The sequence below is a fragment of the Aspergillus oryzae genome, chromosome 4 (assembly GCF_000184455.2).
Source record: "Aspergillus oryzae RIB40 DNA, chromosome 4".
Taxonomy (NCBI): domain Eukaryota; kingdom Fungi; phylum Ascomycota; class Eurotiomycetes; order Eurotiales; family Aspergillaceae; genus Aspergillus; species Aspergillus oryzae.
The window spans coordinates 877,183-889,907 of NC_036438.1; the positions used below are offsets into that span (position 1 = coordinate 877,183).

The 12,725-nt window shown below is 47.5% G+C and overlaps 7 protein-coding genes across 7 annotated transcripts; 2 read left to right on the forward strand and 5 right to left on the reverse strand.

The window, feature by feature from the left end:
- Positions 1-955: 955 nt before the first annotated feature.
- AO090012000355 (uncharacterized protein) lies at positions 956-1,645 on the forward strand (the record flags this gene model as incomplete). Its single annotated transcript, XM_023236447.1, has 2 exons — positions 956-1,302; positions 1,414-1,645. The coding sequence occupies 2 exons, from the start codon at positions 956-958 to the stop codon at positions 1,643-1,645; spliced, it is 579 nt and encodes a 192-aa protein (XP_023091374.1).
- A 618-nt stretch (positions 1,646-2,263) lies between these two features.
- AO090012000356 (uncharacterized protein) lies at positions 2,264-3,416 on the forward strand (the record flags this gene model as incomplete). The annotated part of the gene is made up of 3 exons (XM_023236448.1): positions 2,264-2,575; positions 2,756-2,863; positions 2,922-3,416. The coding sequence occupies 3 exons, from the start codon at positions 2,264-2,266 to the stop codon at positions 3,414-3,416; spliced, it is 915 nt and encodes a 304-aa protein (XP_023091375.1).
- A 430-nt stretch (positions 3,417-3,846) lies between these two features.
- AO090012000357 (uncharacterized protein) lies at positions 3,847-4,651 on the reverse strand (the record flags this gene model as incomplete). Its single annotated transcript, XM_023236449.1, has 2 exons — positions 3,847-3,921; positions 4,079-4,651. 2 exons carry the CDS (start codon positions 4,649-4,651, stop codon positions 3,847-3,849), a joined length of 648 nt encoding a protein of 215 aa, XP_023091376.1.
- Positions 4,652-5,363: 712 nt separating this feature from the next.
- On the reverse strand, positions 5,364-6,149 carry AO090012000358 (ankyrin repeat domain-containing protein; the record flags this gene model as incomplete). The annotated part of the gene is made up of 1 exon (XM_001727335.1): positions 5,364-6,149. The coding sequence occupies one exon, from the start codon at positions 6,147-6,149 to the stop codon at positions 5,364-5,366; it is 786 nt and encodes a 261-aa protein (XP_001727387.1).
- Positions 6,150-8,395: 2,246 nt separating this feature from the next.
- AO090012000359 (uncharacterized protein) lies at positions 8,396-9,357 on the reverse strand (the record flags this gene model as incomplete). The annotated part of the gene is made up of 2 exons (XM_023236450.1): positions 8,396-8,415; positions 8,517-9,357. 2 exons carry the CDS (start codon positions 9,355-9,357, stop codon positions 8,396-8,398), a joined length of 861 nt encoding a protein of 286 aa, XP_023091377.1.
- Positions 9,358-10,421: 1,064 nt separating this feature from the next.
- Positions 10,422-11,891, reverse strand: AO090012000360 (uncharacterized protein; the record flags this gene model as incomplete). Its single annotated transcript, XM_001727337.3, has 1 exon — positions 10,422-11,891. One exon carries the CDS (start codon positions 11,889-11,891, stop codon positions 10,422-10,424), a length of 1,470 nt encoding a protein of 489 aa, XP_001727389.3.
- Positions 11,892-12,034: 143 nt separating this feature from the next.
- AO090012000361 (uncharacterized protein) lies at positions 12,035-12,706 on the reverse strand (the record flags this gene model as incomplete). The annotated part of the gene is made up of 1 exon (XM_023236451.1): positions 12,035-12,706. One exon carries the CDS (start codon positions 12,704-12,706, stop codon positions 12,035-12,037), a length of 672 nt encoding a protein of 223 aa, XP_023091378.1.
- Between the last annotated feature and the right edge of the window lie 19 nt (positions 12,707-12,725).

Sequence of the window (12,725 nt, forward strand, 5' to 3'; positions counted from 1 at the left end):
TGGCACCCCGGAACTACTGCCCGAATTGTGTCGTCGGCCTAGTATTATGGATAGCTCATACGATTACTCCATCTCTCATGGTTACCTAACGTCGGAGGATGATCTAGGCGCTAATAGCCAATATATATATGATGGTAAATCCAACCCGACAACCTGTTGTTGACATTGTACCCAACCTCGCATTGCAATGGTGTCCTCATCGCAGATGAAACCTGACACTGGATGTCTCGAGCCTATAAACGAGCTAGCTCGTCAACCCTCTATTACAGAGAGTCGAGAAGACGTAAATGAACGCCTGGCCAAACCAAATAAATGGAACCACCCAAGGTCAAACATTATTCGTGTGTTGACCACATTTTGGGTGTTCTTTGTTATGGGGGCTAACGATGCGGCGTACGGTGTAGGTGTCTGTACAATGTTTCCAGTTAATTCATCGCTAATGAGATCTACAGGCTATACTGCCATATGTTGTTCCCCTCACATCTTAATTATTGATGGTTTAAACTGACGGCAGGTCTGACAGCTAGAGGAATATTATAACATCCCGTATATGATTGTGTCGTTAGTATTCCTCTCGCCGTTGGTAGGGTACGTCCTGGCGGCATTGGTCAACAACAAGCTGCATATGGCCCTGGGACAGCGAGGAGTGGCTCTCATTGCACCAGCCTGCCACTTCATTGCGTACATCATCAGCTGCATCCATCCCCCGTACCCCGCATTAGTTGTGGCGTACATCTTTGCGGGCATTGCAAATGGACTTCATGAGGCTGCATGGAACACATATATCGGCAGTCTAGATAACCCCAATGAGCTTCTGGGCCTGCTCCATGGGGTATACGGCCTTGGTGCGGTGATCAGTCCATTAGTGGCGACAAATATGATTACGAAAGCGAAGGTGCCCTGGTATTACTTTTATTTTTTCATGGTAGGTCCCTACTATTCTCTTTCTAACGAGATGCTGACTGCTCGGGAGATCGGTATAACTGTCATCGAGGCAGTGGTATGCCCTACTGCTTTCTGGCGATTCACAGGTGCCGCCTTCCGACAATCGCACGAGCAATCTGACGAGGAATCGGGCGACGAGGCCAAGAATGGACTTCGAGATGCTCTTTTCACCCGCCCCGCTGCGCGCGTATCTTGGCTCTCTTCCTTTGTCCTACTGTTTTATGTGGGAGTGGAAGTCACGGTCGGCGGCTGGATAGTTACCATTATGATGGAAGTTCGACATGCGGCGCCATTCCCCAGCGGCATGACAGCGACTGGATTTTGGCTAGGGATAACTGCAGGACGGGTAGTCCTGGGGTTTGTCACAGCGAGACTGGGTGAGAAATTAGCCACAACTGTATGCATTCTGATTCCCCCGTTGTCGCTTAGTTGCTAAGTCCGTTCAGATCTACATCTCTTGTGCAATAGTGTGTGCGTTGATTGTATGGTTGGTTCCCAATTTCTATGTCTCTGCGGTGGTGGTGTCTATCCAGGGTTTCTTCCTCGGTCCACTATTTCCCTGCGTGGTCGCTGTCATAACCAAGCTTCTGCCCAAGCATCTTCATGTGGCAGCGGTTGGCTTCGTGGCTGCATTTGGAGGTGCTGGTGCAGCAGTCCTCCCATTTGTGGCCGGAGGAATTGCACAGGGTACAGGAGTTAAGTCCCTCTTGCCGTTTGTCGTTGGCGTTTCGGCCGGGATATTATTACTTTGGCTCGGGTTACCACGACAGAAAAAAAGTGGAGCCCAACAATAGCACGTCAATGCCTCACCAGCTCGGTCTAATGACAACGATAGTCCTCTGATACTTTCACTCCACCCCCGAACCCCGAGAACTCAATCTGAACATAACCCAGATAAATAGAGCTCATCAGCGCTAGTCCTAGATAGGCAGATAGTAAACTATCCATCAGGTGTTCTCAGCAGAATATGATGTCATATCTCTTGGAGCAGCTCTCCGTACCTCAACTACAATTATCCGACCGTCGATCCTTCACCAATAATAGAATAGGCACATCGCCTCTCCACAGGATTTCTTCCGGGGAAACGCAAATATTCAGTGAATCAAAAGGCAACCCCGCGAGGATCAGTTCCCTATGCGGAGAGATGTGGGTCTTGACCACGCAACGACGAGAAACCACTGCCTTTGAAGACCTCTCATTTGGGTAATTCTCCGGCCAATGTCTTGGATAGCATGAGCTGGTCGAATATATAAATATCCGACTCAGTTCATCAATGACTTACAGGGGTAGTATCACATCATAAATCAGCGCCGTCAAAATGCAACTCAAACAACTCGTCCTCCCCGCCCTTGCCCTAAGCGGCTCGGCCTTAGGGTCTCCGACGCCCGCCAAAAGAGCCGATGAAAAGGTCGGCTATCTCTCTGTCTACTGGACAACGGACGACGAGAGTGTCTACTTTGCATTAAGCGACAATGATGACCCGCTTGGATTTGCCGCAATTAATGGTGGTAAAGCCGTTGTTTCCCCAACTCTGGGTACCAAGGCTGTTCGCGACACGAGTATTATTGCGGGACAGGGCAATAATGCTGGGAAATATTGGATTATTGGAACGGACCTCAATATCGACGATGTAAGTTTCATTACTGAATCTTGATCACTAGACGTGCTGACCGACAGACAACTTGGGCCGATGCGGTCCGCACTGGCTCGCGTGCGATCTATGTGTGGGAGAGCTCAGACTTGGTCAACTGGAGCGAGAATACCCTGGTGACTGTTGAGGATGAGACTGCTGGAATGGTGTGGGCTCCAGATGCCATTTGGGATCCCGAACAAGGTTAGTATTCGTACTCTAACTGAAGATCAATGGACGAAGCTAATTCTCCTAGAACAATACTTCGTTCACTGGGCCTCAAAATTCGTAAGCAACGCCTACTGTCCCACCTGCTTTACCTATAACCCTAACTAACATACCCCAGTACTCTCCCGACGACACAGACCACACAGGCAACGCAACCACAGGCAACGTCCTGCGCTACGCATACACCAGCGACTTTAAGACCTTCACCGAACCCAAAGACTATATCGTGGGAACTACCGACGTGATCGACCTTTGCATCCTGCAGCTCGATAGCAACACTCTTTTGCGGTCAAATGTCAACAGCAGTAGTTCTGATGGTTTGCCTGTGGAGATCAGCACCAACGGCCTTCTCGGTGACTGGTCTGTTCTTGGCAATGTCGCCGACAGCACCAGCTATGAAGCTCCCTATTTCTTTGCCGATAATGCCGGTGGTGGTAAGGGATACATGATGGCCGATCTTGTCGGTAGCTCTCCCGGTATTTCTGGTTGGACGACGGACGATCTGAGCAAGGGTGTCTTTACTAAGGATACGTCTCATGATTTGACTTTTATGAGACATGATTCCGTGCTTGGTGTTACTCAAAGCCAGTATGATGCGCTGAAGGCGATGTAAACCAGTCCCATTGGAGACATCAAGAGTGTTGAGGGAAGGGAATCATTAGAGTTTCTGTAGCAGCTACAGTGAGGCATGTACATACATACCGCACTTACATACATTAGATCAAGAATTATCATGTCCCATGAATTGTCTACATACTGCGTGTTTCCTGTCCACCGTATACTATAGTTGCATTCGAAGCTTGAAAGAGTTCTCTAAGCCATAATATGTTAGCCACTGATTTGGCAAAGGCCCTGTAATTCAAACTCGGACTACAGTATTAGAATGACAAAGATGGGAGATTTTTCCTGAGAAACGGTTTATCTTCCACAGAAGGAATATACTGAGTAGCTGTTAAGTAACCAAGCGTGTTCTCATTGGATAACATCCAACCCATAATACCGCATGTACAGAGACCATCTAAGCCCCAGATCTTTCTATGGCGCTAACTCCTTCCCACTACTTCCCAATCCAGGATCTGGATCTGACCCAGAAGACTTCGGTGCGGTTCCTTTATAGCCTATACAAAGATTAGCATCAACCACACCAACCATCCAGAAGAATTACATACTACTTTGATATAAAACAGTAGCCAAAACAACCCCGATAATCGCAACCTGCAGCACAAAATCAGCGAAATCAACACAAAGCCTCTTGAAAAAGGAAGATCAACATACCAAAGAAAGGTCCATCCCCTCCCCAACCTCCAACTCCCAAGTAGGCCCTTTCCCAGGAATATAAACCGAGACCATATCTTTCAACTTAATCACCGTAACAAGGGCACCCTTATAATAAACATGCGTCTTCGATTTAAAGATATCTTGACCCCGCACCTCCAGAATCGTCTCTTCTCCACCCGCCGCAGCATTATTCAAATAGACATCAAACTTATCCTTGAGGGCATGCCATTGAGGCACGATCGTGGCAATGGGAGAGGAGCTCGTATTCTCCTTGCCACCAGGCAGATGAACAAACCATGTTACGCCGAGCCTTTTGTGGGCGATTTCAAAAAGAGGTAGACCGGAGGCATCTTGGATGTATCGTCGCTGACTCATTGATTTGAAGTCCCCGTCGACTGTGAAGAGCTTTTCCGCGAGGGGAGACTCGTCGGTCGGACATTTTGTGATTGTGAAGTTGCCTCCGGACCAGCTGTTGCTGTGCTGTTTGACTCGGATGGTGGTTGGGTGTGAGGTGATGTATTCTGTCCGCAGAGCGATGGGTTGTTTGAGGGGGGTGAGAGTGGATGTCATGGTGTCTGATAGGGGGAGGGGATGGGTTAGGAATTATGTTTTAAGAAGAAAAGAAGAATGCTTGGCTCTTCCGGCTACAGCTCACGCTACCACGGTGTGGAGGTGAGCTTACTATATTTGTCCCACTGTGAAGTGATTCTGATAAGATGAATTCTAGGGCGATGTGAGGCTCCAGATGACGCCCAAGTGGGGCAGAGAGAATGACTGTTGGGGTCGAAATACTCTTGATTGGCTGAGACAATATCCAGTGTTTGCGACGGTGTTTCAGATGATTCTTATCTCATCAGGCCTCGTATTCCAGTATTGATGCAAAAGACCCAACGCTTCTATTAGAGTGAAGTTGGAAAATAAGGGACTGGGGTGAAAGATACTCAGAAGAAAGCCACAGTGAATCCTTGCGTTTTGAAGCGTACTAGGTATTTGATAATCACACCTTGATAAAGACACCCAACCCGAATCATACCAACTCGAATAGTTTTTAGGTTTTAATAGGTTACCAGAGAGTACTCATTGCTGTGTCCTAGGACTAGATGTAGGTATTCCTTACATGCTACCAAGTCACCACCCCTTATTGTGAGGTGACGAGGAGGTTAACAATCACAGGTTTGCAAATAAGACTTATGATGTAACTAGATCCACCCAAAAATCGACTATTGAGGATACCTGCACATCGTCTAATGCGAGTAGTCACTGTATAGCTGATAATACCTCTTCATAAAGCTAGCTGGTGAAATTCTTGAAGAAGCTTTACCACTGCCTCGTGGCCATTCCTTGCAGCACAGGATAGGGGTGTTTGGCCATCTGAATCTCTAGCGTCAATGTCCACTTTTCCTGTGGCGAGAAGAAGCTCCACCACTGCCTCATCGCCATTGTTTGCCGCTAAGTATAGTAGTGCCAAACCCCATGAATCCCTACTGTCGATATCCACTTTTTCTGTGCCAATTAGAAGCTCCACCACTGTCCTATGGCCATTCTTTGCTGCCCAGAATAGTGGTATCCGGCTATTCGAATCCTTAGAGTCAATATCCACTTTTCCTGTGGCAAGCAGAAGCTTCACCACTGCCTCATAGCCATTCTCTGCAGCCCAGGATATTGTTGTCCGGCCATAACCTGAATCCTGGGAGTTGAATTCCACCGTTTCTCTAGCAAGAACGTTGACTATGTCCGCAAGACCCAGACACGACGCTATCAAAAGTGTTGTGGCGTCATGAGGAAGATTGCGTCCCAAGTTCGCATAGATCCAAGACCACATTTGATATACATCAGAGTTCGGGTCACAAATCCTCTGTGCGTGGGTCAATAGCGGGCTCTCTTCCCGCACACAAGTTTGGCGGAAGTGCGCAATCCAGTAACGTGATGAATACTCCAAATAGGCTATTTTATCGTAACCCTCTTCAAAGTCACACTCATTAAATTGGTGTGCAACCACGGTTATATATGAAGTGCATGTATTTGCAAGAACATAATGGACTTCTCCGGCAGTATTGAATGCTTCCATCTTGTGTCCTTGGAGATGTTTATATTCACAGTGGAGTTTTTATCTCCAACCAAGAACTCCTTCGCAGTTTCATGAAGAAGGTAAGCTTTTTCATCTACAACAACCACAAAGAGTCCGCAGAGGTCCCTCAAAGTCTTTCTAAAGCGGTCTTTCGGTTCCACGTCATCACGTATAGCTGTAAGACTTTCGTGGCCTGCATTGACCGCTAAGACGAGAGATAGCTCTTCCAAGGAGAGAGGCCGCATGGCAGCTGTGATAATATGAAGTCCTTGACAGCGGAGATGAGTTGGTTCCGGTCACGATCCTGACACTCATCCAATGCGTCGAGAGTGCAGATGATCTCTCCAGCCTTCGAATTGGCCGAGGCAGACACTAGGATGCTCCATAGGTCAGAAAAGGATTGAACAAGCTTGTCGCCGTCAGTTTCCAGTTTATCCAGGACAGCATCTTGCAAAAGCTGAGGCTGTGTAATAAAAAGCTGACGTAATATCACTGAAAGTGCGCTTGTCGCACTCCGTTGAACTAAAAAGTTGTCTTTGAAGAAGAAATAACAGACTGTTCTCTCCGTGGTATTGAGAAGAGGTTCATCGACCAGATATCTCGTTAAAACCGACGTGCCACAACCGGGATCAGCTGACACCCATCACAGCCCGGGGGATTCGTCATTTGCATTTCGTTGCCAATCTTTGATTTTTGGGTGGCTTGTGAAAAGTTCAAAAGTCCCAGGAACACGTTTGCTGTTTCTATCTTCTCGATCCTTGTATGGACAAGTGTAGAGCAGGTTGAAAAATCTTTTCACCCTCTGGTCTCGAGCGGATGTAATTGTCCATATGTCATGCTCGCGTGAGGTACTCCGAAGGCTTTCAACCCTCCGGGTCAAGTCGGCATGCCCAATAGAAGAAGCATATCGATATAGAGATACTTTGTATCTCTCAAAGTCTTGTAGTAAGCCATCTCACCCATCCCACTTGAAAAGGTTTCGCAGGAACTGGGAGGCGTGATGCCGGTGTACATAGCAGACCGCACGAGGCTGGAACTCTAATATTTTGGAGTAGATAGAGATCAAAGTGCCCTGAAACTCCCCGAGGATAGGAATAACCTGTTTTGATTGATACTGCGAATATAGGTTTTCCATGACGTGAAGGCTGACTACCAATCCAGATGTTGATTCTAAACCTTTGAGGAGAAGAGCGTGCTGCTCTGCCGCTTGGAGGACCATCTAATTCAAGTTAGTATCTTAACGCTGCGCGGATAGACGAGAGCACTTTTTTGAGCTCTACATACATCAAAATGATAATTAGTTTATCAGCAATAGCAGTGGCTACGGATATCTTGATATAAATCCATTTAGTTTTTTTGATCCAAGTCCCACTAAGCGCTCCGTGAAAGTTTTTGTATCGCTAATTTAGGCGTTTTGCTGATTTGATAACGAAAATGTATCTGGTATTGTTACTATATATATTTGAAGCGTCTTTGGCACGAAGTGAATTAATTCGTCTCTGCCGGCGGATCCTTTGCCGTAGCCCCGCACGTTTCGAAATATTGCAACTCTCTTGAGGTCTTGGCATAGCCTAACTAAGATTTAACCTAACTTTAAATAGATCATTAACGTCCGTATTAGGCGATAATGTGGGGTTTCCGAAGTATCTCAGCGGGACATGCCGCCAAGTACAGTTATATGAACTCCACTCTTGAGTCATGTAGTAATATAGAAATTCAATAAAAATCAAAAGTACGAATGGATTGAGTTCGGGGAGTTTTGTAGCTTGTCACTGTGCCTCCCTGTGCAGTCGGACTATCGTTGGGTCAAAGATTATATGAATGGAAAGGCGAGGGTCCTGAGTAGAGATAATATCCTAGAGTGAATTGATAACCTCTGCATGCTAATATGGAGGTCTCAGACTCCTACCAGATCTGGTATCCTCGCGGCGAATGGACTGGCCCGGTATACCCCGCCAAGACGCAGCCCCCACAACGCCTGAGCAAAGGCCTCCTTGGCATTATGAAAAGGGTAACCAGAGTATCCTCATGACTCGCGTATCATTACTGCGTATATCCGGATTTTACCGGATCAGCCGCGGCTCTAATACCCCTCGGGTACCGACCTCGCCGGGGTGACATTGTGTCAGCCTTAGCTTCGGCCAAGAACTACTAATCCAAACCACAATAACTCCTGAAGATTAATCTATCGAAGAGGTAGCTATTTGTGCCTAGAGAAGATGGGTTTAAACCGGAACATTATTTTATTACGGAAGGTTCCTAAGGGCTAACGTACAAAAAAGTGGTCCATCCCTGCTAGGGAAGAAACAAAAATGTCCCAGGAAATAGTACACTACGATCATGCATGAGCGTAAGCGAGCAGCATACCAATCGCCAAAGTCCATAGTCTCCCCACCGGTAATTGCGCCACAGAGGCTGCATTTTGAGGCGACGGGGTTGGGCAATTCAGCCCTGTACGGAGCGGGTTGGCACAGGCAGTAGATGTCAAGGCTGCCGAAATACTTGTAGCAGCTGAGGACCCAATCTTGACGTTACAAGGACTAGGAGTCGGCACCCAATCCGCAGTGACTGCGCAAGAAGAACCACGCCATGTGGGCTGTTTTGGTGCGTACCAGTTTTGTGTCCGTGTTGGGCTGCCCCAGACCTGCCCTGATGGAACGTTCAAAAAGTCTTGGACATGTATGGCCTGAGCCAGAGATGCTTCACAGGTACCATCCTCGGTCGCGGCGGCAAAGTCCGGCTGCGAGGTGCCATTCTTAGTAGAGAAGAAAGACCGGCGGCCGCGTGCACCAAGATATCCAAGCGTTAAATCGGTACTATCCGGTTCGTGAGAGCAGTTATAGATATCGAGAGCCCAGTTTATCTTGAATGTCCCCTCAATATCAAACTTGCTGGTGCTCCAATAGAGGAAGTATGGATCACTTCTGGTATAATTAAGCTTAGCTAAATCGAGAGACCCTGAGATAGAGACCCTTTCACTGCTGTTGACATTGACTTCCTCAATAGAATATCGAATTTGCGGATAGACGCTTGACAGGAGGCTGGGATTTTGGATGGCGAATATGATTGGGGTCAATGACGATGGGGGGAAGCTCTCATTGCGCGGAAAGATCAAGTCTACCTCCGCAACCCCTGGAGTAATGGAGGCCCAACTGCAATTAAGCACTAGAGAGAGGACCAGAAGCAGCGAGTCAGAAGGGAAGCCCATGGTAGTCGTAGTTGTGGGAGAGGTATGTAAGAGGAAGAAGGGGATGGGCCGGAATTTATAAAACTCAGAATAGACGGTGACAAGAGTTCATATGATGCTGGTGGGGTCTTGGCCCTTGGATGTGGCTTAACTAGAGCGATTCTAATGTTATTTAATGGCACCCCTGACTTTAGCAAGATGCACTAACATGCAGGAACGGTTACATCGTGGGCACAGACAGCCAAGCCTAACTTCCGAAAGTTGTGGGGTAAAGAGGGAGGATTCGCAGAAAGATGAATAAATATCAGACTGATTCAACCGAAAACAGCTTTCTCTATCCTAGTTTACTCCGACCGATTTATGTTGCTTTGCAGCCTGCCCTGAGCAATGTCTTAAAAACAGTTCAAAAGAATGTTTTTAGTAGTTGAGCTGCAGCTGGTCCAACAAAAGCTTAATGGTTATAACTAGATATTCTGGTGTCTAGTATCTCCCGATGCTATATGATATACCGATTTTCTTCTTCATTTCATTAACATTAGTTACATATAATATTTGTAGTATTCCTGGTAGATACCACGATTTCTTTGTTATGAAAGTTGGGCTATTAATGAATCTCTTAATAGCTACGCTCCTGCTAATGTAGTTAAGTATCTATACCAGCGGCGTGCGGCAATTCTATGTACCCTCTGCATGTTTTGGTAGGTCAGCATTGTTATCACAGGAGTCTCAAGCTCTTCATGGTTTCGTGTTGCGAAGCCCACCACAATTAACCGCTTCCTCACGCCATGCATAGATCTTCCAAACTTGCCAGTCATTTGAAGTTCACATTTAATCTGTTTTTTCTTTTCTCTCTTTCCTCTCTCTCTCTCTCTTTTTTTTTTTTTTTTTTTTTTTTTTTTGCCACGTGAGGATGCGTTCAAGTGCACAGGTTGGCCCCGGCATTTAAACTACTGTTTATTCCCCAACCTTACGCACCAAAAGACGAGCTTCTGATGACGAGTTCCTATAGAGCGAAAATTTTGCCAACAGTCAGCCCAGAGGAAAGCAAGAGTGAATATTCTTTTTCGTTGTTGCATTCTGGCCTACTAAGGTCGCACGACTGTGAGAAGAAGCTTTGCATATGCAGCTGCAGTGGCCGAGGCGTAGTTCTGCCACAGGTCATTCTTGTGGCAGTCGGCGTAGTCGCAAATGCCACGGATTACGAGACAAGGGCATATATTCATGACACCGGCGGCCTCCATCTCAAAGCAAAGAATATTATACACAGAAGCGAGGTGGTCTCTCGCGGAAGCACTCTTCATCACCCGATTTCCTGACGCAATTAGCCCGTAATGGATATGTGGATGAGTGGCTCTTCGAGACACGTTTGATTGCTGTTCACCATCAGCATAGTGATGCTCACGAATACCATTGCGAGTAATGTGTACAGTCCCAGTGTCGAATATAGTATCTTTTTCCTCGTCGGGGCGTTTATAATCTGGTCGGGTGGCAATGATCTGGTCGACGTATCCTTGAAGCGGTGCTGGAGATAAATCGGGGTTTGAGATCAAGTGGCTTATCGCAGTAAGGAGAAATCGCGGAGGCCTTTGCAGGGAGCCCGTTGGATGGAATACCCCGTCCTCTCCCTGCTTTCCGAGATCGTATTGTATGACCCCCGGATGAGTTCCTGTGGGATGGCTCACTACCACATCCCCGAGTCGTAGATCATTCTGTTCTGTGGGTACACCTGCCCCTATACCCACCAGCAGACAAAATCGGATGGCAGGAAAGCTGCGACGCATATTGGCAATTGCATTTGCGGCAGAATTGGTGCCATACTTCCCTGAGGGCAAGCAGACTGCAACAATATCGTGCTGACCCATACGGCCAAATGAATAATGATTGGAGTCCTCGGATGGAACCGGGATGCTCTCATGCGTGCAATCGAACAGGATACGCACGGCCAGGAGCTCTTTGTGCAAGGCACAAACTATCCCGATGGCGTAGCTCTCTGGAGTCAATAGACATCCGCAATTCTCACATCTCCTTTCCTGCTTTCTCCATTGCGGGCCAGGATCGTCTTCCTTGACCCTTTTTGTCCGGGGTTCCAACGCCAAAAGTCCTCCTTGTCTGCATGCCGGTGACCCAAAGTCCTCGGACTTCATCATAGATTCATTCGAAGTCATATCATTGGCTGGTCGTTTGCGGTGAAGGGTAGAAGCTCGCGCTCTTGTAGTGTAGAGGGAGTCCAGGTAGTTCTGCAAAGGTTTCACAATGTTCCAGTACACAACACTGCGAACCATGCGCTCGTCTAGTTGAGTCTGGGGATAGATGTTCAGGCAATTGGCGATCACATCCAGAATAGGCTTTTCAACGCATATTTCGCGTGAGTTAATTTCTTCACGGTTCAGTGCATTGAAGAGAGAGAGGTTTGAGTCCACACCATCCTCATCCTCTTCATCTTCAGGGTTAATGGTAATTTTCTTCCCGATTAATAGCTCCCACAACAATACACCAAGTTTCAAAATATAAGGATGTCCTTCTCCCGAAAGCTTGAATGAGGCTCCAGTGGACATGTGGTCCAACGCTCGGGAAATGTAGAGTTTATTGGACAGTGCTCCTTGACCTAGCGGATCTGCCGCCTGCGCTATATATATGTCTTCCACGCCTAGCCCGTCATGCATCATGGGAGTTCCTAGCAGGCAAAGAATAGATCTGGCTACTGCGATAGCGAGATTGAGTTTATCCTTTTCAGCAACCGTGTCGCAATTGCACCACCCGAACCGTCTCCGCCACCATGAAGAAGCTCCCTCAACCGCAAGGTAGGAGCTATGGCATTGGACTCCATGCGGTCCTCAGTCGATGTGGACCCGTATGTCCATGTCCCGTCTTTGCGGACGGATATTCGAAGTCTTGTTTTGTACTTCCAAGAGCGCTTCAAGACGGCACAGATATCGTCCGTATGTTCTCCAGTTTGTGGGCTGTACTTGCATGGGTCGTCTTTGCTCCATGAAACAATGTTCCACCGGGGTCGGTTCTTGTCACCGCACACAGACATGAGCATCTCAATCTCTGGCTGCGTAAACCCATTCAGAAGAACCAGAGCCGTATGACAAGCAGCCGTGCACAGATTCGACTGCTGGATCAAGAGGTCGGATACCTTTCTTGCAATGTTGGAGATAGCCTGAGCCTGGGAAAGTTCCACCGCACCTTCGTTATTCTCGCGTGACCCTGACTCATCCTGGGTGTAGAAAATCTGAGACTGAGACCAAGTATCAGGTACTTGGGAGTGATACAAGCGCCTCATGATGGTATTGAATCTTTGTGCTTCGGTGTAGATCGGGCGCAGACGAGCTGCTGCGTCTCCAAATGAGATCGCTTGACGGCACATACTAAGATCCGTACAGGTG